The sequence below is a fragment of the Podarcis muralis genome, chromosome 6, assembly GCF_964188315.1.
Source record: "Podarcis muralis chromosome 6, rPodMur119.hap1.1, whole genome shotgun sequence".
In the NCBI taxonomy this organism is placed as follows: Eukaryota; Metazoa; Chordata; class Lepidosauria; order Squamata; family Lacertidae; genus Podarcis; species Podarcis muralis.
Genome location: NC_135660.1, coordinates 23,866,324 through 23,893,088, shown reverse-complemented (window position 1 = coordinate 23,893,088; position 26,765 = coordinate 23,866,324). Strand labels below are relative to the sequence as shown.

General features: G+C 40.9%; 3 protein-coding genes across 11 annotated transcripts in view; 1 reads left to right on the top strand and 2 right to left on the bottom strand.

Moving 5' to 3' along the window:
• MED12L (mediator complex subunit 12L) overlaps positions 1-26,765 on the top strand; it is a 168,554-nt gene that overhangs the window by 87,555 nt on the left and 54,234 nt on the right. For 5 of the 9 annotated variants that reach the window (XM_077929875.1, XM_077929876.1, XM_077929869.1 and 2 more), the window contains 5 exons: positions 16,007-16,154; positions 16,640-16,758; positions 18,597-18,740; positions 21,296-21,459; positions 23,239-23,370. In XM_077929875.1, the coding sequence (XP_077786001.1) occupies positions 16,007-16,154; positions 16,640-16,758; positions 18,597-18,740; positions 21,296-21,459; positions 23,239-23,370 (707 nt within the window). Of the gene's footprint in view, positions 1-16,006; positions 16,155-16,606; positions 16,759-18,596; positions 18,741-21,295; positions 21,460-23,238; positions 23,371-26,765 lie in introns of all 9 variants that reach the window. The other 4 variants (XM_077929868.1, XM_077929870.1, XM_077929871.1 and 1 more) reach the window with 1 other exon arrangement.
• Positions 607-3,206, bottom strand: P2RY13 (purinergic receptor P2Y13). The gene is made up of 2 exons (XM_028731311.2): positions 3,114-3,206; positions 607-1,710 (listed from the first exon to the last, which is right to left on the bottom strand). Exon 2 carries the CDS (start codon positions 1,693-1,695, stop codon positions 685-687), a length of 1,011 nt encoding a protein of 336 aa, XP_028587144.2. The 5' UTR covers positions 1,696-1,710; positions 3,114-3,206; the 3' UTR covers positions 607-684.
• Positions 8,211-25,873, bottom strand: P2RY12 (purinergic receptor P2Y12). The gene is made up of 3 exons (XM_077929877.1): positions 25,770-25,873; positions 13,605-14,101; positions 8,211-9,506 (listed from the first exon to the last, which is right to left on the bottom strand). The coding sequence occupies exons 2-3, from the start codon at positions 13,728-13,730 to the stop codon at positions 8,487-8,489; spliced, it is 1,146 nt and encodes a 381-aa protein (XP_077786003.1). The 5' UTR covers positions 13,731-14,101; positions 25,770-25,873; the 3' UTR covers positions 8,211-8,486.

The window sequence follows — 26,765 nt, the reverse complement described above, 5'->3', positions numbered from 1 at the left end:
CTACAACACGTGCAGAAACCACCCACATTTGGTCTCTACAGCATGCAGTGCCATGTAGATCAGCCTCTGGCCTCACTGTCTCTTCTAAACGCTTCTCAGAGCCCTACCAGTCCATGAGAGTAACAGACTACTTTCCATAGGATGCAATCTCTAGAGCTCATTGTCACATAAGTATATGATGGTGACCATTAGCATATCTGTCTGTCTGCCAAATTTAGTTTCAGTGTCTGGGTATTAGGAATAGCTGTGCCCTCTTCACAGAAGAGTACATGGTACCTCAGGTTAAGAACTTAATTCGTTCTGGAGGTCCGTTCTTAACCTGAAAATGTTCTTAAACTGAGGTACCACTTTAGTTAATGGGGCCTCCCGCTGCTGCCACGCCGCCACCACATGATTTCTGTTTTCATCCTGAAGCAAAGTTCTTAACCCGAGGTACTATTTCTGGGTTAACAGAGTCTGTAACCTGAAGCGTCTGTAACCTGAGGTACCACTGTACATTCAATTAAAATGAATGGCTGTTAGTGCCCATTCACTCTAATTAAGTCACTCCTTTGCTGGCTAAAATTTCAATCATTCAGAATGGAATCACATCAAACAACAACCCACTTGAAACTAAAATGCATTTTAATTTGACAGCAATGTAGTGCAAATGTTAGAATAAGAAGTTGCCACCAACCAAGATGTCTATGTAGATATTCCAGTGTCCAGTCCAATAGTTTGATTTTCTTGAGTTGTATACCTAGATTTTCGTGATTTAACACAAAAAGCCTTTTCAACAAATTGTCGGCACAAGAATATGTATATCAGTGGGTCCATACATATGTTTGCAGTTGCTAACCAAAGGGTGCTTTCTTTAGCAATGTATAGTTGGTTCTGCATACTGCAGTCAATATTTTTGCCAATCTGGCTAAGAGTGTAAGGTACTCGGGTGAAATGAAAAGGGCCAAAGCAGATGAAGAAAACAGCTACAATTATAAATACCTTGCTCTTTGCCCTTTGTTTGATCTTGCACTCTTTTGTCTGGGTTTTTACATAAGAGCTATAGATCTTCTTAGCAATAATGATATAAAACAGGAGCATTAAGATTAGCACAGTCCAGAAGATGAGCTGGCATATGTAGTTGACAGCTTCATGCCACTTCAGTCCCAACTGATTCTTCAGGGAAGCACACTTCCTTACAGAGAGGCGTGTGGCTTCACGGTTTGACAAAATCATGTTTGGCAAGGAGAGGGCGAAAAAGAAGAACCACACAGAGCCAGAAAGAATTTTTGCTGAAGTGACATTATGCAACCAAAACTTCCCAAATGGCCGAACGATCTTGAGGAACCTGTCTAGCGAAATAAGTCCAAGCAGCACTATGCTTATGTACATTGTCTCGTAGAATATTACAGCTGAGAAGCGGCAGACGAAAGCTTTAAGTTGCCACAGCCCAAGTTCTGAATCTGTGAGAATCTTCAGCGGAAGCATCAGTGTCATTACGAAATCAGAAAGCAATATATTCTTAAGGTACACGTGGAAACTCGATGTGGTCCGGATCTGGAAGAAAGCCAACAGAGCCAAACTGTTCAGCAGGAATCCAGCAAGGAAAAGAATGCCGTACAGGACTGGGAATACCACATGCGCTATCCTGGTGTCTCGGTGGCATTGTCCAGCCAAGGATGCTGTACCATTGGAGATGCTGAGACTTCCATTCATGGCTTGAAAGAGAGACTGAGGAAGAATTATTTAACAGAAGGTTAGAACATCGACACAGAACGCTTCTAGGTTTTGGAGAAGAGGAGTGGTGGCTTAACTCCTTTCGGCTATCACTTCCCCTGCATTGTTCAAGACACATGTTTGCAAAGATAAAAGACCTTGAAGTGCGTGTATGGAGGAAGTTGCGGTGGGAAAGTGGCAGCCAGGTTAGGAAAAGTGGTAAAATTCCCCCATTTCACTGCTGCTGCTCCACACTAAAGTGGCTTTTCTCTTAAAATCATAAGGATCCTATGTGAGTGCTAACACTTATTGCCCCCCACCCCAGTTGCGTGCATAGTTCCTCAGGCAATAAGGACATTTGTAAACAATTTATAAGGAATTTATGAACAAGTATATTTTCGGGTGCTAGGTGCACCCAATTCCCTCAAACCATATGGAGTTTGCGTCACTTAACCACAGGATTAGCAGGGCGACGTAGGTAGCGAGGGTCTGTACTACATTATTAATGGCTTTTAAAAGTAACTGCGTTCCGAAAAAATCCAAGGCTCCACCTCATGTTTGGAGCTAGTTGTTTCTTCCTCTGGATCGTGGCTACTGAATTCAGAAAATAACTCAGAAGACTATGTATTGTACCCCCAGCTGGGACAATACCCTCCCCCCCGCCTGAGGCCATGCTGTAAATAGGCTCCAACAGAACTGAGTAGAATAGAAAGCTCATTCTAAACATGATGGTGGTGGAGCAAGAGTGTTTTCAGAGGGGCTCACAGTTGTCACCCACCTTGCTGAAAATGCCCCCCAACACATTCAGACTTGTGGGGGAAAGGGTCTTCTTTTGGCTAATCCTCTCTTGCCGACTACAGTTTCCAGGAAAATCTTCTCCAACCCTACTCCAGCAATTAGAAAAGCTAAAACACTCTTTTTTTCAAGCCTAATCACTGGAGGAGTGGGAGAGTGAGTATTTGTATGCATGCATCTGTGTATACGAGAATGTGTGTGGTCACACCCATCTCTGGCATACAGCTGCTGTTAGGTTGTCAGTCAAGAGGGAATGTGTCCATGGGCTGAAAATGTGTCTCCATCCATCATGAAAAACCAACCTTGACTCCTTGGAGGGAGGGCAGGATAAGAATGCAAGTCGGTGCTAAATCTAAACAGTGCTGCTTCTCTAGATACCTTCTTGTGTTCAGTAGTAAAGCATTCCATTTCATTGTGCTAACTAACTACAGCCTTGTTACTCTAGACAACAAAGGAGATTAGCTCTCATCCTTACCAGTGTAATTAATATACTGACTATACTGGCAGACTTAAAAATAATAATTTCTTTTTCTTTAAAAAATAATAATTCTGTGAATCAACGTTTCTAAAAGTAGCTTGTTAATAAAGATCTTTAAGACAAGCAGATGACTAAAATAGCTTACCTCTTCTTGTAGGAAGACGAGGCGGCTAATCCAGGGCTATGCAAGTATACTAACATTAGAGAAATTTAGTTTCACAAGCAGTCTTGCATCGTCTTATACTTACATTTCTTCTTCCTCATTTTTTTTAACCACTCAGGGTTTTTTTTCCCCAGCCACAAGCCTCAATGAAGGTTTTCAAACATCAGTTGGCTGGTCTCATCTTATTCAGTGTGTTTTTGTTTGTTGAAACATTGTTAATGCCTATGTCTTTTAATTAATATATTTTTGCAGGCTAAGTGCCACTGCAGGGATCAATTTCAGTTCATCAGCAGTCTTATCAAGCTGAGTCTAATGTTATACAATGTTTAGTGTGCATGCATATGCACCACCTAGAGCGGGAATAGTCAATGTAGTATGCTCCAGAGGTTGTTTGGCTCAACTCCCATCAACTTCACTCAGCAAGGCCAACGGTTGGGAATGATGGGAGTTGCAGTCCTTTATACAGCCTGTGTGGTCCATTTTCCACACTGACTTACAGAGGTTCTCCTGGGTCTAAGATAAGGGTCTTTCCCAGCCTTATCTTAAGGTGGTTTGTGATTTGAATTTGCTAACTATTGAATGCCTCTACCACTGGCTTACTGCCATTCCCACCCTTTTCTGTTTCACAACAAACTATAGTTTGGTTTTTACATTTAACTATAGTTTTTGCTCTCCAAACCATGATTGCCTTCAAGGCAGTCAGGTCATGGAACAGGCCCAAACATCTGATCTAAGTGTATTACTTGGGCTGATAAGTCAATGAGTGTGTGGGAAGTGTTCTCCCAACTAACCTTGCTTCCTAAGCAAAGGGGCACAGGTCTTCAGGATTCACAGGTGGGTCATGAGACCATCCCAGGTGGGTTGCAGCAAAGCTTTTGCTGCCATATTTGGCTCCAGGTAAGGCTGACCAAACCAAAGGAGCACTACATGTGTTGTCTGGACTAGAACACATTTTTCCAATGAGACACTTGTTTTACCCATTTCCATGGAGTGCTGCAAAGTGCCAGGAAAAAGTCAAGAGCCTTTTTCAATAATGCTTGTAGCAAGGGAACACTCTATGGAACAGGAACACTAAGTTCCGTTTCTAGTCTGTTTCTGTGGCTTTCTAGACTTTTCCCAGAGTATTAACTATGCTGGACACTATAACACAGAAGTGTCCACTGTGGTAGATAGAATGCAGAAGTGTCTGTTGCGGTGGGTAGCTTGGCTGCCCAGCGGTTGCCATCATGGCAATCGCTGGGGGCCCAGGAAGTGATGTCTGTCTACAGGAAGTGAGATCTAGAAGGAACAAGGATGCCACACCATCCTCACTCCACTCCTTGCAACCTGGGCTGGTTGGGAGGAAAGTTCTTTGCTGGACATAGAGGGTAATCAGTTACAGATCTCTCTGTACAGTTGCCAAGTTCTTAATTGCTTGAGTGGTCCTGCTTTCATTTCTGTCCTCCTTGAGTCACATACTCCTTTCTCCCATTTCAGACCACTTGCCTGCTACACTGGTTTTTATTTAGCAGTAATGCTAAGGAAACACTATGTCTCTTACTCTGTGAATTGCTATTTTGGGTTTAATAATGTGCATTATTAGCACCATTTTAAAATCAAAAGTGCATATGTGAAAGTGGGCCCTATGTTACGAGTTGGGAGCCAGAGGTGGGTCTCAGGTCTGGGTCAATTGAAGTCCACTGTGAAAGTAAGTGGTAGCATGTTGCTGGATTTGCAAAGACTTTTCTGTGGATCAATCACTCCTTCCTTCTTTCAGTAGCTCATTATGAAGCTCTTTAGTCACCAAAGCAATAAATGCTTTGGAATATAATTAGGAACATACCAGCCTGGTTGTACCAGGCCAAAGGCCCACCCAGTTCAACATTTTGCTTCACATGGTGGCAAACAAACAAAGCATGAAAGCCCTTTCCTGCTGTTGTTCCCCAGCTATTGAGTGGCACACTGCCCGTGGTGGAGAACCTCCATCCCTTGGCCTTAAATAGTCCTGGCAGGGGGTTCCAGTTAGGCCTTTCACCCAAGCTGTGGCCACCTGCCCTACACCTGACATCATCCCTGACATGGCTGGGATTGGCTGCACTGCAGTTGGCAGAGTTCGCTGCCAGCGCCAATCAGCTGATGGGCACCGAGACGGAGCCCCTTTGAAGGTGCACTGACATACTGCCTCTGAATGTGGGACATCTGTAGCAGGTGGAGTGCACCTGTGTGACCTTGCCTATTTCATATAGCAGTCGATGTTTCCAGATTTTCTCTGTGCTCTTTTTAACGCTTTTCCTTTATGGCACACATACTTCTTCTCCTAAAGCTGCATGTGACGTAGCAGTCATTTGTGCACGGTTAACTGAGTTAACTTTAGCACGGAGACACAAAGTCTCCTAGAACAAATTTCCCTTACAGCTGCAGTATTTACAAGAATAGGCAGTGGCCTATTTCTGTTCCTTTGGTCACATGAAATCCTGTTTGTGGTCCCCTCTTGAGGAAGCGCAGAGGGGAGCGAATTGCACATCAGGGAAACTGTCGCTTCCATTGGCCAATCTGCAAACTTCTGGTGTGAGAAATGGTTGGCACGGAAAAAAAGAAGTAGAAGTGAGAATAAAATTTTAGTTGAGGTTATCATGTGTGGGATAATGCGTTATTTAAGTTTAATCATATGAAACATCTTCAAAATGTATTTTTAGGAGACAGTTGATACCTAAAATTCTAATGGCATAAACATGGTGTGATACTATGAAGCACTTTTGTCTTTTTAATAGCTAAGCTTAGCTGTCGTTTAAAGGTGTATGGGGCAGTGTCCTGGCGCATGGGACTCCTACCATGCTCCTGTTGCTGCTGGGCTGCCAGAAGCTAAGGGAACAATCCTAACATGGTGAGGCCATTGTTGCATCTGCAGCCCTGCCATTTATGACAGCCAGGGCAGCAGCAGGAGGCAGGCAAGAAGATCTCTGCACCAGCCTGGTGCATTTGGGCTGCATTGGGTCAGATGCTTTCACACGGCAGCAGGCTCAGTGTGCATTTGGGGGTTTTCTACTTGTGGCTGCTAATGGGGAACCACACTGGTAGTACAGTGGTACCTCGGGTTAAGAACTTAATTCATTCTGGGGGTCTGTTCTTAACCTCAAACTGTTCTTAACCTGAAGCACCACTTTAGCTAATGGGGCCTCCTGCTGCCGCTGCACGATTTCTGTTCTCATCCTGAAGCAAAGTTCTTAACCCGAGGTACTATTTCTGGGTTAGCGGAGTCTGTAACCTGAAGCGTATGTAACCTGAAGCGTATGTAACCCAAGGTACCACTGTACTTCTACTCACATGTTCAATGGCTGGAAGTGGTCCACACCACTAGACTGAAGCTGGTCATCTGTGTTTATGGTTAATACCGTAGTTTCTGCTGGCTCTCCTTATATTTCATTTTGTTTCATTTGCAAAAGCGTTACAGAAAATCAGAATATATGTATATCTGCTTGCCTGCCTGCCTGTCATCTATTTACTATACTTACTCCCTCCCTCCCTCCCTCTCAGTGAACTTAAGGACACTGTCATTGCAAAACCTTTCACCGGAAGAAAAATTGAGACCTTTTTTTTTCTTCTTAAGCCATCCAATGCAGTATAGAGTCAGAATATATATATTTTTAAAGGTAGTCTCATGATCTTTAGCCTATTACTTTGTGGGTAGATTACAAATTTTAATAATTGTTGCTATTCACTGGATCTTTCTATACACTTTTGGAGAATTCTTGCCAGGTTTCTCTAGTGCAAGCACGCACACTTTTGTATTTCTCATTTTGATTTCAGTTAAGTGTTTTCGTTTCTCAGCCATATGTTATATTCATTTTAATTTTTTATGTTGTGAACTGCTCTGTGATCTTTGGATGAAAGGTGGTATAGAAATTTAATTAAACAACAACAACAACTGGATATTGATTTTTGCACTGTGAAAATAAAGGAAAGTTCTGTGTGAAAATCATCAGCACTGTCGGAGACGTTTTTTCACAGTAGTATGTTATTAGGTAATAATATTAACCAGGAAATTTTGAAATTGTGTCATTTCCGACAAAAAAATGGTTGCTTCCTATTTTCGGGATCTTCAGTGCAGCTTTCTTATTTTAATCAGGTGAGGTTACAGTTAGTGCCCTAACATCAGCCTAAAACTGCCTTGTGGTTGAGAAATGACAATTCTTTCTAGGCATGCTTAGCAGCTAGGCTAAGATCACAGTGGAACATTTTTTTTTCAGCTGAAGGGATGCATTCCTTCTTGGTTAACTTTCTGGGCATGCCAGCAGTAGGTGGGACCAAAAGTGAAATAAGTGGGTAGGGCCACTACACAACCTTAGTTACTAGTTCAGCGTAAAGAAAATACATGTCAATAAGTTCCATGGGTAGGCAGGGCTTCTTTCCTCCACAGTCCTTGCATTTACTTTTGTGAGAGTCTTACAAGAAGCAGCAAACTTCTTTATAACAGAAACAAGCTGCGCTCCTGACAGAATAACTTTTATTCCCTAAATATCCCTGTCTGATAAAGCTCAAGCATTACTCATTTTAAAGTGAACTTTTGACACATTTGCAAGTCCTAGTTGGTTTACAACAAGCTGTTTGTTAATGTGCAAGCATGCAACAAGAGAATGATGGCTCTGATGTGATTCAGAAAAAGGAAACAACTTCTGTACATTCACCATTGTTAAATCATTGTGACAGCTACATCCTAGAACCAAAGTACAATGCTTAGGTTTTTTTAAAAACAAACCAACCAACCAACCAACCAACCAACCTGGGAGACAGAAAGATATATAGGGTTGTATCCAATGCTACTCAAGAGTAGACCCATTGAAATTAATGGGCACGACTAACTCAGGTCCATTAATTTCAGTGGATCTACTCTAAAAAGCCCAAATGTGTGTTAAGCTAAAAGGCCCTTTAATTTTACTTATTTATGTAATTTTAGTGACTTTGGGTGCAATCAACAATTGCCCTTCCCACTTTGCCATTGCAGGCTGCTGAATCCCCATAAAACCTTGGGCACTGGATCTGAAGCAGCCCATTGAATGTGCAACTACTAATGACATTACCAGACTTCGGAGAGCATGCAACTGTGTTTTTATGAATATCAATTTATTTTGTGCACTTTTAGTATTAGAAACGCTTCTTCCAACTCATCCAGTTGTTGTTTTTCCAGTGTCCCGTAGCTATATTAAACAGGAAAAGGCAGGAGATGTTCTCATTCAGCAGCTTGTTGTTAGTATCACAGATTACACGTGATTCATAATTTCAGTAGAAGCACAAACACAGATTCACTTCTAAAGCTAATGTGTGTATTGAAGAGGGTGCTAAACAGCCTTGGCTGTATTATATGAAATTCTTGTTGGTCTACATTGGTGTCGTTTCATCGTCAGTAGTTTCTGTACTTTGATCTCCTCTTGTTTTGGTTGCACATTTCCACAGTACATTTAGGAGAGACTTTCTGAAGGATTTACAGAGGGCAAAATATATGAATGGATCCAGGCATGCATTCAGGGAAGTCAGCCATAAGGTGCTCTCTTTTATGTAATACAGTGTGTTCTGGGTGGAGCACCGAAAAACATCTCTTGTTTGGCTTAAAGTATAAGGAATTCTCGCAAAATGGAATGGCACAAAGCAAATGAAAAACACACCAATTATGATGAAAACTTTGATATTTACAGTCTTTTTGTTTGCTTGCCCGGTGCGTCTTGTCCTTTGATAGGATTTGTAGAGTTCTTTCGTTATCAGTGTGTAGCATACGACAATGATGACTAAATTAACCCAGAAGATAAACTGGCAGACATAGTTAACAATTTCATGCCACAGTAGCCCAAAGTCAGACTTCAGGTCAGCGCATTTCTTCACGTTCTCGCGTGTCGGCTCCTTGTCTGTCAGAATCATGTTTGGAAGCGACAGAGAGAACATAAATATCCAGATAACTGCGGAGAGAATCTTAGCTCCTGATAAATTTCTGGTGCTTGATGATTTGAAGGGCCTGGCAGTTTTCAAATAGCGATCAATGGTTATAAGGCCCAAGAAAATAATGCTGATGTACATGGTAAAGTAAAATATTACCTGCGTCACCTTGCAAACAAACCCTCTTAATTCCCAGGACACCAGGTTTGCATCGCTGAGAATTTTGAACGGAAATGTTAGGATCATGAGGATGTCGGAAATGACTGTGTTCTTGAGAAAGATGATAAAATTTGACTTGCTGGATATTTGGAAAAAGACTCCCATGGCCAGTCCGTTCATAATGATGCCCACAAGGAAGATAAAAGTGTACAACAAGGGGAAAAGAACTTGATTCATCCTGTTGGTGGTGCTGCAGTTGCTGAAGTTTCCAGGAGAGCTGTACTCTGGTTTCATTTGGGCTTTATTTTCTTCCTACCAAAGCAAAAGGAGCAGATAAGTCACATTATTTCAGCAAATGTTATTTTCTTCAGTGGAACTTAATAAATGTGGACAACCTTTTAAGCATAAAAAAGCCCTGTTATGAGGTAGAGAGCACAGACAACCTGCATGCTTAAGTAAACATAACAGAGAAACTTCATATCTGTTGTGTATAAACATGGCAGATACCTACTAGTTTTTTCACATTACTTGCTTTCACGTTTCCAAAACTGGTCTCAGCAACCCAAGCATCAAGGTGGAATCTATTCTTTCAGGAAGATTCACTGGCCTACGTGCACGCCAGCTTTCCACTGTAGCAAAGCAGGCTAAGTCCCTGCTTGCTGATAGGTCCTGCACTCCAAATAGCACACTATTTTGAGCCATGGGAGACTGTGTACCTTCTCATGTGCATCTAAATGATACAAGATGTGCTAATGTTAAGTTCCTTTATAATAAGGCGATGACTTCCCCACATTCAATTGTGGAAGTGTAGACTTTAAGTAGGAACTCCGTCCAGGATGAGGTGAAGACTTTGCCATTAGTTCCTGATGTGTCTTAGGAACTGGGCTAAAACTGGTGCAAATCCTCAAGGAGTCAGAAGCAAAATGGATGAAAATCATGTGTTGATGTAAGCCACACAAGGTGATGTTAAGCTAGACCTTTCCCCTCCAACTTTCACTTTTTCTTGTGTAAGTCTTCGTTGAAAGTAATCGTATTTTTCTGTCTATAAGACGCCCCCATGTATAAGACACCCCCTAATTTTTGACATTATTTTTAAGGGGGGAAACGTAGTCTTATACACAGAAAAATACGGTATATTTCCAAGAGTACTGTGTTGTCACTGGCCAGCTTTTCTGTATACTGCTGGGGCCACCTTGTGGTTGATGCTAAATAAGAACACATCTATCTCTTACTGGAATGACAGATCTGGTTCACACATTGATGTATTTATTTCCAAATGAAGGTTTAGTCTTGAATTCCCCTCCTTGGCTTTATATTATTGGACTTACTTTCTACTGAATGGATTGGAGGAGAGCAATATTTGTTTACTAGGCCACACAACATATGTCCTTTGGGTGATTCATAAGAAATAAAATAATAAAACATTTAAATACAATACAGTGGTACCTCGGGTTAAGTATTTAATTCGTTCTGGAGGTCTGTTCTTAACCTGAAACTGTTCTTAACCTGAAGCACCACTTTAGCTAATGGGGCCTCCTGCTGCTGCTGCGCCAGCACCGCACGATTTCTGTTCTCATCCTGAAGCAAAGTTCTTAGCCCGAGGTATTATTTCTGGGTTAGCGGAGTCTGTAACCTGAAGCGTATGTAACCCGAGGTACCACTGTAATTTGTAAACAAATGGTAGCATAAAACTTGTTCACCTGCAGACAAAGAGGTAAAACCAGTCACACATCAGACTTAAAAGCTCAGATTTTAAGTCACAAACAATTTTAAAGGCCTTGTCAATTCTATACATACTTCTGGGGGAGTAACTCCTATAGAACTTGGTGTCACCAACTTCTGAGCAGGCATGTGTACATTGTGCTGCCAGTGAACCATGTTACTTGGATAAGGAAGATGAAACCTTATATTAGACTCCTGAAATTATGGCAGAAATACATTAAGTGGTTTCAGAATGTCTTAGTGTTTATATTATTTTACACTAATATTCCTATTGACTTTTTAATTTGAAAAAATGATTTGCATAATTGGTATAGAACATGAATTCTCTGACATTCCTCTTTGTTTTTAACCTAAAATAAAATGCCAAGACAAAGAAATGGAGTTTGGAGTAAATAAGCCACTGTCTCCGGTTCAAACATAATGCTATTTTTATTCCAAGCTCCAGTTAGTAAACCCAAGAACAAACCTTGAATTCACATAAAAACAGTAGAAGAGACTGCTGGTTCAAGCAAACGACCCATCTAGCTCAGCATCCTTTTCTTACGAGGTCAGCAGATGCCTATGGAAAGCCTCAAAGCATGTTCTGAGCGCAGTAACACTTTCTCCTCTTGCAGTTTCCAGGAACTGGAATTCAGAAGCATAATGCCTCTGTGATGTATTGAAGTTTGGGCAACTTAATAGCCTCCAACCGCGGAGACAGAGTGCGGCCACTGGATATTTTGTTTGCAGTGAAACAAACCTCAACCTCTAGTTTGGACATAATGCTAAGCCAGGGGTTTTGCCATGGTTTGTTGCCTCGACTCGAACCAAAATAGGAGCAAAATGGGAATTATCTAGGTATTCTTTGTAAACTATTAGATATGATGCATGGCTCATGGAGTTGGGAGGGCTCCACTCAGCTGAGTCTTCCATGTGCATCCACTGGACACATTTTTGAATGACTAAGGGTGCCTCCAGACTGTCAGCATTTTGTGGGGTGGGGCCTGGGATCCAGATCATACTGTAAATTTAGGTTCACTCAGTTAAAGCACTATTGTCCTAGCATAGCAGATCCATTTTTTAAAAAAACACACACACCCTGACTTCTTGTTTGGAAACTGACTGGGAAGTGCCTTGAAAAGTGTAGGAATGATGAACGATTAATAAGACGACATGCAAGCAAACTCAGGAAAAATGCAAGATGAATGCCCATAGGCTTACAACCGCCTCACAACAAATAATAAAAGTACAATCTAAAAAGTACAAGAAAATAAGAATGAATGTTAAATCAATGAATAGGGTTTTTTGGTTTTTTTCGAGGAGCCTTAAGCATTAAGGAGATACATATATCTATCAGAGAGTGTCCTCTATTTGAAGGCGAACAAGGTGTCGAGTCAAGGTGACGGAACAAGGAAGAGAAGGGGCCTTGAAGTTGCCCAGCCACTGTTACCACCTGGATTGTGAAAGCACTCTGGTTGCTGTCTTCTCCACTGTGATGAGCTCCGTTGTATTTCTGTTATATGAATTCTTTCTAAGTTTGCATCTAAGGAATATGAGTCAGCACATGCAAATTTCGGGTGGATCTGTTTCACCTTTTGCCCTCTCTGTTGGTGATGCATTTCCTCTCTCTCTCTCTCTTTTGGCCACTCATAAATGTCTACTGTACTCATAGAAGAGTTTTATCCTAGGCTTTCTGATTTGTACTTTTATGTGTATTCAGAGGATGGTTCCCATCGGGAGACGCATTTGCTTCTGAATTGTATAGGGAGAGCATAGAAAAAACATATATTTCTGCAGAAGGGCAGACCTGATTTGCAGCAACCAACTTGTGCAGCCAGGAGTGCGTGAATAAAAAACAATACTTACCTGGAGATGTCAAAATACTTATAAGGAGATTAGCTCCATGCAGCTTCACTCCTCATCTTACAGTAGCTTTATTACAAAATCTGCTCAGCACACATTTTGAAGCAGAAAACATTAGAAACTATAGAAGTGCCCAAGCTATTTTAATATTAAGTGGAATTTTTCAAGAACAAGCGAGCAGAGAAGTGGCAGTATGCATGCTTTTAGAATGTCTAGGTAAAGGTAAAGGGACCCCTGACCATTAGGTCCAGTCGTGGACGACTCTGGAGTTGTGGCCCTCGTTTCGCTTTCTTGGCCGAGGGAGCCGGCGTACAGCTTCCGGGTCATGTGGCCACCATGACTAAGCCACTTCTGGTGAACCAGAGCAGCGCACGGAAACGCCCTTTACCTTCCCGCTGGAGCGGTTGCTATTTTTCTACTTGCACTTTGGTGTGCTTTCGAACTAGAATGTCTACAACTATGTAAAATATAGCTTATGTTTGTGTTTCCCCCCCTTTTCTGCATTATCTATATAGCCTAAATAGATTACTGTTTGAAACAGGAATGTTTCATGTTCGCTTTCAGCTATAAGTGCAGGTGATAGTCACATTAAATATATTTGACCTCTATAAATGATAGTTGCATACTTGGCCCTCTGTAAATTCTACGACCGATAGTTGCCTAGCATTTTACACCAAAACATGGCACACAAGCATTGTAGCTTTCGTGCCTTTTTAGACACTGCAGGACTTAAAAAAAATATATAGCACAATAAAGTTTGCATGAAACATAGCAGGAAAACAAGTAACTGGCTGGTGTACAGAATGCAGGGGCAAATAAAAATTACAGTAGAAATTATAAAGTTACCTTGATCAGCTGCAGAAAAAAGAGGACTTGGGCTTTCTTGTTTTGGATGGTTGCATTTGCTGGAAGTGAAAGTGTGCTGTTCTCAGTTGTCTTCTCTTTTTGTCTAGGTGTGTGACTGATTGTCATGAGGCAATATTCACTTAGTAGACTTCATCAGCAAAAAAATAATCTGTCCCATGCAGAAGCAGCCCAAGCGAGTGAATCAGAACAGGCAAAGAGGAAGTACTGGGCTTAAGTCCTTAGGATGCTCTCTGATTTTAAGCAGCTGGAATAGAGGCAGTTTCAAATTCCGAGTGACAGCTTCAGTTTCTTTCTCCCGAAAGGAAATATTTATTTATTTTTAGTTAAGAATAGAATATATATATGTTGCAAAGTACAATCCCATTATTCCAAGGTAGACACACTGAAGTCTATGGTGCTCCCCTAGAACAGTTCTGGGATCAGCTTTAGTAGATTCTGGCATTCGCCCTCCAATGTAAATCAGCTAAGTAACAGTTCTGCAAAACAAAAAGCACACACCATAATGTAATTTAAAAGCTTTTTGGCAGGAACTAGGTTGTGCAACTTAACCACATTAACATAATAAATGTCCTTCTGATTTGTGGAAGATAAGATTACGTACATCCCTTTCAGAATAGATGCAGTGCCATACTTTTTTTAAATGAGTATTGTTTGCCTAGGCAACAGTTGCTAGGGCAATTTAAAGAGATGGTATTTCTGTAGAACTCATCCGTCCGTGTGCAGACTGAACAAGATTACTATTGATCTGCACTATGCAGAAACTAACCTCCTCAACACTTTAAAATCCTCAAGAGAAATTTACAACAGAACAGAAGTCTGGAAATGGAGAAAACCGGACACCTCTTCAGAGCCAGGGCTACCATTATTCCTCATACTTGTATCCTGCATTTCCTCCCAGTAGGGGCACAGGGTGGCTAATCATTCAATTTAAAAAGAAAATGTTAAGAGCATCATAACATCACAAACCAGTATGGCATAGAGTGGTTAGAGTGTTGGAGACATATACAAATAAATAAAATAAATATACAAAATGGCAGTAACATCAAGAAAGTAAATCACGTTCCAAGGGGCTGGCTGTGTGGTTTTTGTTTTTGTTTACAGTTAATGCTTATATGAGGCTAACATGGAGGTGGGGGAAAACCAAGTGTCCTTTGAGAGAGAGTTCCACAGTTGTGGCGAGGGGCCACCACCGAGAATGCCCTGTCTTGTGTCATTGCCTGCCCAACAGAAGTTATAGTCAGAATAATAAGAAGGCCATTCTCAGCAGAATTTAATAGATAGATGGGGCAGTAGCTGGAGAAGGCAATGTCTGGGGTGTACTTGGGTTCCATGTTGTTTAGACTAGAGCTTTATGTACTAGGTCCAGAAGTTCGCAAGAAATCTGGAGTTGTGATTTGAGATCAGGCAGTGGCATTCTGCAGTAGCTGCAGTCCCACGAAGACCAGAAATCTGTCCAGGAACATAAGACCATAAGATGAGCCTGCTGGCCCATCTATTTCCAGCTTCTTTTCCCCACAGTGGCCTTTTATCTTTTAGCTTCCCTGCAAATAATCCACTCATTTTTGAGAATGTCCTCTTTTGGAAATGAGATGTAACCAAGTTGGGCTTTATTGGCAATCCTCCTGTTACAAATAGGTGCCTGATTGACATGTGACCACGCACATGCTCATCACTGCTGAACCAGAAGTGGCCTGAAAATGGCGCAGCGCGGGCTTATGCGCGCTCTGCCGATGTGCAAGGGGGTCAGGAACGGAACCCCTGTTCAAAATGACCTCCTCCCCTGTGGTTAATTTCATGTATTGAATAGATAAAAAGAGAAGTGACTTATGAAAGGAATAGAATTCAGTTAAAGTAATGAAATGTGAAAGCAATGTGTGCATTCTGTTTGCATATGCACCTCTTTTTTATATACAAGTTTGTGTGCAGCAGTGGTGTGGTCGTTAGAAAAATGGTCTAGGACCTGGGAGACCAGGATTCAAATCCCTGCTCAGCTATGAGCCTCACTGGCTGACCTTGGACTCACTGGGAGATCACTGTCTCTCATCCTAACCTATATCACAGGTTTGCTGAGAGGATTAAATGGGGAGGAGGTCAACCCATTTGCTACCTTCAGCTGCTTGGAGGACAGGCAGGATATAAATGTAATAAACAAATAAACAATATTTACACTAGGTTAAGATTTGTTTTCTCTTTATGTAAGTCCCTGAGATACACTTTTCAACATGTTAAGCAAAGCTCCGATTTGTTTTTTTCAATAGCTTTTCATCCAACGTTACCTCGTCCTACTACATTATTCTCACAATTCCTTGCTAAGATATCACTGTTTTCTGTTTCCTATCCAGCTTCTTCTTGATTTATTGTATTTTCTCTTTGATTAAAAGGATGAATCTTCAAGTCATGAATGTAACCAGCGCATGATTCTTCTTTATGGTGTTGGCAAGGAACGTGAAGAGGCAAGGCATCAGTTAAAGAAGATTACCAAAGATATCTTGAAAATCCTAAATAAGAAAAGCACTACAGAAACAAGCGGTAATACCCGAATGCCCATTGCTGAGCTTTCATTGTCCTTTTAAAACCAGGATAGAGGGAGTTATGAGAAGCACCCTTACGAACTCTGCAGAATCATCATGTCTGAATTATCCTGTTCAAGGCAGCCAAATATTTTCTGTTGTTTTTCATGTAGCATGACACATAAACCAATTAAACTATATTTATGGCTGTCTTTCATGACACATTAAACAATTTAAGTATGTATCGGTGTTAATAGCCTTCTTGATAAGAACTTGCACTCTCATGCTCAAGCTTTAGAACCAAATTAATTTGTTTGCTATTTTTTTAAAAAAATATTTAGTTTAGTTCAGTCTTCTAAAGAAAACAATGACGTTCTAAATATGGAATGTGTTTGCAGTTTTCCCCTGCCAATGGTGCATGCAATGAAAATTTATGTTTTTTTATTCTCAAATAAATCTTTGTTGGATTAGACTTTGCCATAAACTGTGCAAAAAATGTTTTAGCTGGAGAAGAAGGGCAGAAAGTCAGGAAGAACAAACAGGAAACCTTTCCGACATTAGAGACTGTGTTTACAAAACTGCAACAGCTTTCATACTTCGATCAGCATCAAGTGACATGTCAGGTATTTTCCACTGTAGAAATTGCAATCTTTTCCATTTCTGTGTTGAAGTTTCAGTCGTAATATAAAGTGTGCATGAACTGGAGAAAAGTGGGGGGGGGGGGGGAGGAAGATGGAAGAGTAGAGATTTGGGGCTCATCCATATTGTTGTTTAATGTGGATGGTAAGTTTCCTGTACCTGCATTAATTATCCATTGTCCATATAAGGTTCTCCTCCAACTCATCACTTTCCTACATTTTGCTGTCCCTCAATCTACATTTTCTCATAGTTGTTGGAGTCTCCATGATATGAGAAAAATTGGATTGAGGGAGGGGAAGGTGTGTGGCGATTTGGAGGAGAACATCAAATGGACAAGAATTAATGGAGGTACAGGAAGCTTGGTATACACACAGTATGAATGGGCCCTTTGTGTGCTTACAGAAAATGCATTTCTAAAGGAATATGTTGCAAAGAAATTCTTCAGTCTGGCTTTGGAAGGGTGGGTGGGAGGGAGGAAGAAGGGGGAAGAAGTTCCAGGCTTACAGAGCAGCCTGACTAGTATCTCGCTAAATCTGTAGAGAATTCAGTCTGCAATCACATATGGTTTATTTTGCCCCAGGAATGCCTCATAGAGCCTTTTAATGACAATTCATATAATCACTATGTAAACTGTGGCTAATGGCCTCCACCACATGTCTCTTTAAGTAAGATTCCACAGCTGCTATGTTTCTAAGAATGTGTTGATACATACATTGGCCACGTGAAAAAACAGCCAGAACCAGGATTTCCAAATTCCAAAGGCCTTTGCAGTCAGTCAGTAAAAGCTGGAGGTTCTTGCCTGCATGTCAAATGAATTGGTAAAGAGCTTGCATATTTGCAAGCTTTTATCAGTAGTTATTCCACTATGTTTTGGCAATCAGTGTATAAATCAGAAATCTAGGCAGGCAATCTTTATTTCAGGATCAGCTGTGTTAGTCTATCTTGGAGCAGTGGTTTTCTTTGGGATGCATTGCACATTAATAACTTCCTTATGTTCACTTTGAAGTGGAGGCAAGAAAGACTGGAACAATTCTAGGATTTCATGAGGAAGACCATTAGCACTATCCTTAGCCAGCTCAAAAGGGACCTTTAGATTTTAATCAGAAATACAAACAGTCATGCAAAGAAGTGTTCCCATTTAAGCAGGTAGCATGAAGTAGGAACCCCATTAATGAAAAGGAAAGAAGTATCCAGCCTCTTCTGGGTTGATTTCCTCGTTCTCTTACTTCCTCTGTGCTAATCTGTCATAAATTTGCAAGCTTCATTAACACTGCATTCACTAGTCAGAACAAGCAGGAGCCATCAATTACCCCGATGCTCTGGCAGATGTTGTTATTGCTCCTGCTGTGGGAAAAAACACAAAAGACCTGGAGCAGCATTCACCTGCATTCCCTTTTCACTACATCACCAGGTAGCCCCATTAGACTGTTTTGGCAAAAATAGCGAAGGGTCTTCTGACACCTTGGATTTGGTTATGGCATAGGTTTTTGTGAACTAGATGCATGAGCATGGCAAATGTATGTAAAATTTCAGGTCCGTATCCAGTGGCTGTAGCTTCACTGGTGCATGCAATGGAGTTTCCTCTCCCATTCCTGTTCCTTCTACCCCCCAAAAGGTGGTGAGATCCTCTGGAGCAGATTTTGGGGAATCATGGGGGAGGACAGGATACAGAAGACTTGTTGTTGCGCTTGTTGTTTGTGGCTTTAGGGAAATGATCCAAAACAACAAATCTAATGAATGTGATTGTAGGCATGATGGTACGTCAGCTGGTGCAGTGCTTTAATTTACTGGCAGTTCCATTTTTATTTATTTTTTTAAACAGATCTCCAACAATGTTCTGGAACAGATTACTAGTTTTGCTTCAGGGACATCATATCATCTTCCATTGGCTCACCACATACAGCTTATCTTTGATCTAATGGAGCCTGCTTTAAATATCAATGGGCTTATTGACTTTGCTGTTCAGGTAATGGGACTTATTTCTTCATTTAAATTATTTCCATCCCAGCTTTAAGAGCAGCTTCAAAGTTCGTTCACAAATAAAACAATAAAAAATACAGTAATGTTCTTTAGAATTTCAGCGCAAAAAAGCCTAATCGGTTCCCCCCACCCCCACAATTGGCACCAATAATAGTAAGTGCTTTGCAGTATGTAACAAAGGTAAAGTTACCAGATTTTTTTCAATGAATCCGGGGACACTTTTCAACTTCAATGGATCTTGTTAGGGGACTGATTTGTAAATTTTGTGAGGGGATTGATTTGTAAATCAATGAATCCAGGGATACTTTTCAACTTCAATGGATTTTGTTAGGGAACTGATTTGTAAATCTGGGGACTGTCCCTGGGAAATGGGGACATCTTATTTTACTGTATTTTTGGTTTCTATGGAAGCCGCCCAGAGTGGCTGGGGAGGCCCAGCCAGATGGGCGGGGTATAAATAGTAAATTATTATTACTATTATTATTATCTGGTAATCTTAAACTAAGGCTGTAATGTTAAACACTCTTACTGGGAAGAAAAGTCCATTGAACTTAGGTCAAAGTAAACATGCTCAGTATTAGGGTGTGTTCACGCCTGTACTTTCAAAGCATAGTAATTTGGTTTGCAAAAACTTCAGCAATAGACTACTTTAGAGTGTCATTCTGTACGGTCCACACTGAAATATTAGGAATGAACTAAGGCTGCCCGAGGCAGAGAAGAAAAGTTCATACCAAACTTCTCTTAGTCAGGTTCAAACACTACCAGTGCTTTTCTTCTAGAAAAAAAAAAGTTGCCCATACAGCATACTCTTGAGTACCCCCAGAAAAAAAGCACTGAACACTACAGCAATAAACCCCATAGTTCCAGCACTAATTCACCTGCAAACAGCCAGTGTGAATGCACCTAACCAGTGCCGGATTAATGTATAAGCTAAACAAGCTGTAGCTTAGGGGATGTACATCCCGCATGTACATTTCCAAAAGATAAGATAAAAAACAAATAAAATAAAACCTACATACAGCAACAGTGTTTTGTTTTGTGTAGGCTCCTATGATGTAAGTAATGGACCCCGCCTGCTAGCCTGCTCCCTAAAATATCACTGGTTTGCTCATTTCTACATCAATTACTTTGATAAAATACATATTTTGTTATGTGCAAATGGCTTTAGGTACTTGTTAGGTCCACAAATTACCATATAGCATATATTCAACACAAAAAACAGCGACAATTTGTTGTTGACAAAGGACAGCTGGACATATAAAGGGGCCCCATTACCTTCAGTAGCTTAGGGCCTCATCAAACCTAAATCCAGCCCTGCACCTAACATAACATGATATCAGTTTCCCCTTTTATGCAAAAAAGTACGAGAGTCAAATATGTTCGGAAATGTCAAGTGCGCATAACTGATGCCAAGTAAGCCACAGAGGTGTCAGTCCGCATCCCTGGCTGGCAATTGTGTGGTTTGACGGAGCAGTGTGGCCATTGCTGCTTCAATAGCCCCTCTGCTTGTGCTGGCCAGGGTGGAGGTGTGTCAGGCAAGAACACTCATTCACTGTTTCAGCACTCAGGGCTGGTCCACACTTGCAAAGCCCTGTGCATAGAAAGCTTTCCGCTTGTCCCATGCTTTCTAGGCTTGGGTCCAAGTGGTTTTCTGTTTGCTTCACTGCTTTCCCTAGGAAAACCCACTCTTATGTGCTAAATCAGAGCAAACATCAAATCCATGGAAAACCCAAGGTTTGTTCTGATTCAGCAGTAAAGAGCAGGTTTTCCTGGGCAAGTGGAAGTCTTGTTGCTGTCACAGCATAGTGGCATGGTTGGCACATGATCTAGCAGCTCCTGTGCTTGCCCATCCCCATTCCCCAAATGCCACCAGTGGTAGCTTCTGCTCATCCACAATTTGGTTGGGTCTGCTGTGGGACTTCTCCCTGGAAGGACCTCCTTGTTGATGGGAGAGCTCCTCCAGTGTCAAAAGCTGGGACACTTCTGCCTTATCCAACCCTGTCCATCGTGGTGGACCAGCGATTTGGATTGCTCTGCCCATGACTTGAGTAGCAATTGCAGAGCCAAACCAGTTCTTACAGCGCTTGAGTTAAGTTGTACCACCCCTTTAAGGTACTTCACACTAAAACCCTTTTTGAAGAAGCTGCTATATCAAACAGCTTTCATTTATATTTTTAAAGAACTGCTTCAGATGCTATGCTTTTCTTCCATGGAGATAGAAGAAGCCAAGGGTTTTTCCAGGGCAACAAAACAAAATCTCCTGCACTTCTACAGTAACTTATTTGAAGGCTGCTTACATTTCATTTCCTATGTTTAAGAACCTGAACCCAGGTCTAGACATAATGATTTTTATCATGATGAAAAACAGTGTTGTGCTTTTTCTATCTCCTTTCCATGTTTCTACTCCTTTACAGCAGGAAGGAGGCATTGCATCATTATATCTGCCTTTAATACTTTTTTTCCTTTTATGTTTTTTTTTGGGGGGGGGGGCCTGGGAGGCTTATGTAACCAAGACATATATATGTATATATTTAATTTCAGCTGCTGAATGAGCTGAGTGTGGTGGAAGCTGAGCTTCTCTTGAAGTCCTCCAGCTTGGCAGGAAGTTACACAACAGGATTGTGTGTTTGCATCGTTGCTGTCCTGAGACATTACCATGCTTGCCTCATTCTGAATCCAGACCAAACTGCTCAGGTTTTTGAAGGGTTTGTAGTCGTAATATTTTTCCAAGACTTCACAATGTTAATAGCTTTCTTACATGCTAGAAGTAGTGCATTCTCAGTTTGCAAACAGTGTTTAGTATTGCTTGAAAAGTCTGTGGTAAACACAAAACTTTTGTATAGCCAGGAATGCAAATGTACATTGCTGTTGCCATTATAGTAAAGAACGGGAATATAACTGATGCACCTTTATCTCTCAGGCTGCATATACATGACATTTTGTTATAGAATCAGTGAAGACTGGGGAAATTGCTTTTTGAGCAGGGTATAAATAAAAAATATTATTATTATTATTATTATTATTATTATTATTATTATTATTATACCTTGGGTTACATACGAAACAAAATGAAATATAAGCAGAGCCAGCAGAAACTATTAACCATAAACACAGATGACCAGCTTCAGTCTAGTGGTGTGGACCCCTTCCACCCAGTGAACTTGTGAGTAGAAGTACAGTGGTACCTTGGGTTACATACGCTTCAGGTTACATACGCTTCAGGTTACAGACTCTGCTAACCCAGAAATAGTACCTCAGGTTAAGAACTTTGCTTCAGGATGAGAACAGAAATCGCACTCTGGTGGCGCGGCGGCAGCAGGAGGCCCCATTAGCTAAAGTGGTGCTTCAGGTTAAGAACAGTTTCAGGTTAAGAACAGACCTCCAGAGCGAATTAAGTTCTTAACCCGAGGTACCACTGTATTATTATTCTACATAGTCCAAACACAACCTTGATCGAGGTTGTTCCTGCAAATCTAATTTCATTCAAAAAAATTAATAAATACAAGCGCATTTCAGATTGGTTATGCATTACCCTGCAGTGTGTTCAGGTGAAAACAGATTTGGCAGTCCCAGCAATGGGTGGGCCACTGGACTAATGTGTATATGCTGTTGCCGCTTCCTTCTTCATTCACCTGAGGCATGTGCAGGGAGGAAAAGGAGTAGATAACCTAATCAAGGGGAAAGTTTCCAAACATGTATCAAGTAACCCCACCTAACCTTATGATGACAGGATCTAGAATCAATCTAGATTGAACACAGCATGTTGAGGATAAGCAGGGATGATTCTGGATTGAGAAAATTTACATTTTTGTGGTTCAGATCGGTTAGTGTGCATGTAGCCTCACCTTCCCTGAGGAGCTGGCCGTGTGCCTGCTCTGAACTCCTTTCTGTGAATGCTCTGAACTCCTTCAGGAATTCAAATGTAATTAGTAAAGGGACTTATACTGGGATTTGTTGGATGAATTCATGCCATTAGGAAATTTTTGATTACTGGCATTTAGATAATGGTGCTTCAGTTTATTTTCCTTAAAACTACACATCTTCTACTTATTTTTGGAGCTCGTTTAATACTAATAGATTCCTCTGAAGGAATCTTGAGAATTGTTGTATTCTATGAGGTTGATGAGAATTGTGTGTTAGGCATGCTCATCTCCTTCCACTTAAGTACCACAATTATTAGGCTCTAAAGAGGATCAAATTAATTAAAGCCCCACGCCAGTAGGTAGGAAAGTCCACGGTGCATTTTTTCCTCTTTACTAAATAATCTGAAGGACTCCCAAGTGCATTGGAAAAAAGTGATGGTTAGATAAAAGGGAAAGTAAGCTCTTTATATAGGATGAGATGTAAACAGCATCCTCCTTAAGCTTGGTAGCTCAGAATGGTGATTTAGAAACACACAGTGTTAAACTTCTTAGCTCTGATATATGAAGGGACTATACCACTCTCTGTCATCAGCCCTGCATGATTTTCTTCTCTTTTTACAGATTATGTGGTGTTGTCAAACACGTTGTTAATCCATCAGAATGCTCTTCCCCAGAAAGATGTATTTTAGCGTATCTCTATGATCTCTACATGTCCTGTAGCCATCTCAGAAGCAAATTTGGAGATCTTTTCAGGTTGGTAGCCACAAGCTCTTCTTTGCAAAATTTGATCTAAAAAGTTGGAGTGTATTCATACATTAACATACATTGATATATTAATTGCTCCTTGTATTCATTCTCTGCCTTGTATATATTCTCTGCCTTCGCCTGTTTTTATTTCTGTTCGTTCTAGTTTGAAAACTCGAAAACTTGTTTCTACCCCTGGTTTCATCTAAGCAGTTACTTTTGGTAGGGCTTACTTGTAGACATGTTTGTGTGTTACAGTCTGGGGAGAACTTTTGTCCCCAAGCCACCCATTCATTTCCCTATTGATGTAAATTAATGTGTTTGTTTGAATGCAGTACAGTGGTACCTTGGTTCTCAAATGCCTTGGTACTCAAACAACTTGGAACCCAAGCACTGCAAACCTGGAAGTAAGTGTTCCGGTTTGCGAACTTTTTTCGGAAGCTGAATGTTTTGGGTGCTACACTTCTGTTTTGAGTGCCACACTTCCATTTTGAGTGTTACTCTGAGGTCTGTCTGTTTTTCCTTTTTTTTTTTTTTTTGCATTTTTGTTTTTGCAGCTCTTTTTGTTTTGCTTTTGTGACTGTGTGGAACCCAGTTCAGCTACTGATTGATTGATTGTGTGACTGCAGTACATTGTTTATTGCTTTCATTTTATGGATCAATGGTCTTGTTAGTTAGTAAAATTCATGTTAAATTGCTGTTTTAGGGGTTGTTTTTAAAAGTCTGGAATGGATTAATCCATTTTGCATTACTTTCTAATAGCCAGTGTGGTGTAGTGGTTAAGAGCGGTAGTCTTGTAATCTGGTGAACCGGGTTCGCGTCTCCGCTCCTCCACATGCAGCTACTGGGTGACCTTGGGCTGTTCACACTTCTCTGAAGTCTCTCAGCCCCACTCACCTCACAGACTGTTTGTTGTGGGGGAGGAAGGGAAAGGAGAATGTTAGCCGCTTTGAGACTCCTTAGGGTAGTGATAAAGTGGGATATCAAATCCAAACTCTTCTCTCTCTTCTATGGGAAAGCACGCCTTGGTTTTGGAACTCTTTGGTTTTGGAATGGACTTCCTGAACGGATTAAGTTTGAGAACCAAGGTACCACTGTATCTTGCTCACTGCCCCATGGACTCATACAAGCCCACCCAGTCCTGAGAAAATCTGAGGCTTTTTCTCCACTTACCACCCCCAATAGAAATTGGAGGGTGGCAACAAGAGAAATGGTAGACTCCCCATTTAAAAAAACACTGGAACATATTTTTAGAACACAAGATCCTTGGGGAAATGAAAAAGGTCTTCATCTGGTGGCCCTAAAGACCACAATGTAGTTGTCAGGGGAGCATCTCAGTGGAGCATGCTTTGTAACAGGGGCACCATCACTGAAAAGACCCTCTCCATGGTAGCTGCCCACCTTCCCTCATTTGGCTGGTGCACATGAAGGAGGGAGATGCACCCCCCCTTCTCTTCCAGGTGCACTAAAATTGAAGACTCCCAGGATTGATTAACCATTGTTTCCCATTTCATCCAAGCAGGGGAACTATGATTACTGGGATTAGAACAAAATCACACCTTAAACCATAGTTTGAAGTTGATTTGAGTGTTTGGGCACAAGGCTCATTCATATCTTGTCTTAATAAGCCAAGATGTATGCATCCAAACCAGACCAAAACACTGCATAATGCAGTGTTATTAAATTACTACAATGTTAAAAAATTATAATTTAATAATTTAGACAGATTTCCCCCAGAACCCAGGATTGTAAAATACCCCAACCTCTTCCTAGAAACCAGGATTGGTACACTTTTAAATTTGTATATTACTATAATGAATTTTAGTCTCAAATTTTTATTCTCTTGAATGATTTCTGTGTTTTATGCCTATTTAACCTACAGAGTTGGTGTCTTCAGAAAGTGTGCCCATACTTAAATAGGTAGAAGTCCTGGTCTCCAAATGGTGATATTCCATAAATAGAAGAATTTATTTAGTAAAGCAAAGGCACAGAATAATTTGAGAAGTGCTTTTGTTATCCTATATCTATTGCCTACTGCAATTCACTACTTGAAATAGAAGGCTTAATCCATTATTACACTTCAAACAGCAAAAAACCTAGTGCTTTTATACTGAAGACATTTAATCTTACTGTATTTTAACTCACGTAAGAGTTAATTCACTTGACTTAATTGTATGAATTTTGGCTTTGCTGCTTTGAGGAGCTGTGCCTTTAAGTTTCCAGTCAAATCATTAGAAAACTCCTGTATTGTCTCTGATGAGCAATTGCAGTAGATTTGTAAGCAGAAGTGTCCAATGTCATTCTCCCTGCTATATTAAAATAGCTTTCTAATAAGCCCATGGCTTTCCACACAGAGTAAAACATTGAATATCTTAACATTTGAAATTTATTTGAAGTTTGAGTCTTACCTATATCTTACTTCAGGCTTTTAGCCTTTCCCCTGTACAAAATGTCCCATGCAGTTCGCATGTAAAAAGCCTGTGACTTCCTATTTAAGCGTTGCAATTTTAACTAAACTTCCCCTTTTAAAGAATAAACTGTCTCATTTTCTGTATGAATTGTATCTTCAAAATCTTCCAGAACTTGTCATGAAAAAAGCCCATTGTGATCCAGCAGCGTTTAGTGGCTTGCTTTTTTTAAAAAAAAAGTACTGTTGCAACGCTCTAAATTTTCCAGTATAAACAAGTTGTCTTTAAGGAGCATTCGAAGTGTTTCATAAAATCTGTGACTGAGAAAGCATGAGGGCTGTTTGGCAAGGCAGAAGCTAACAAATTTGCTATTCCTTTTTAAGAAAGAATAACACTTGGCTGATGGAATTTGGAGTCCAATATCTGGAAGGCCACAGGGTTCTCTATTCCTGATTTTTAAAAGGTGTTGTTGTTAAAGTTTTTACATCAAATTTAAGGTACATAAAAGTAAAACATACAGAACAATATTAATAACAAACAAGTGTGGCACAATCAAATTTTAATCAATGACAAATAGGTTCCATTCCTGATTTAGACAGACATCAATTCCTGCCTTCATCTACCCCTTCACTTCTCTGCCCCACAATGCAGAGAAAACACTGCTTTCAGACTTGGCTCTATCTCATCTTCCTCTTCCCTTTTAATTTGCATCACTATGGCTTCTACTGCCTGTTACTTTATCTTATCTCTTCCATCCATGGAACATCTTGCTTCTGCACTGTTCTGGCCATGGGCTGGCACCTGTGGCACATATGGCTTCTGTCCAGGGGTTGACCCAGGATATTTTGCCACTTGAGGCAGGACCCCCTCTGTCCCCCCTCCGACATCTGGAGACGGCCAGGGGAAGCCCCCGCACACTGCCTCACTGTGCCTCATTGGCGGGCTGGCCCTGAATCTGTCCATGCCGCACTCTAAAAGCACATCATGATTTCAGGT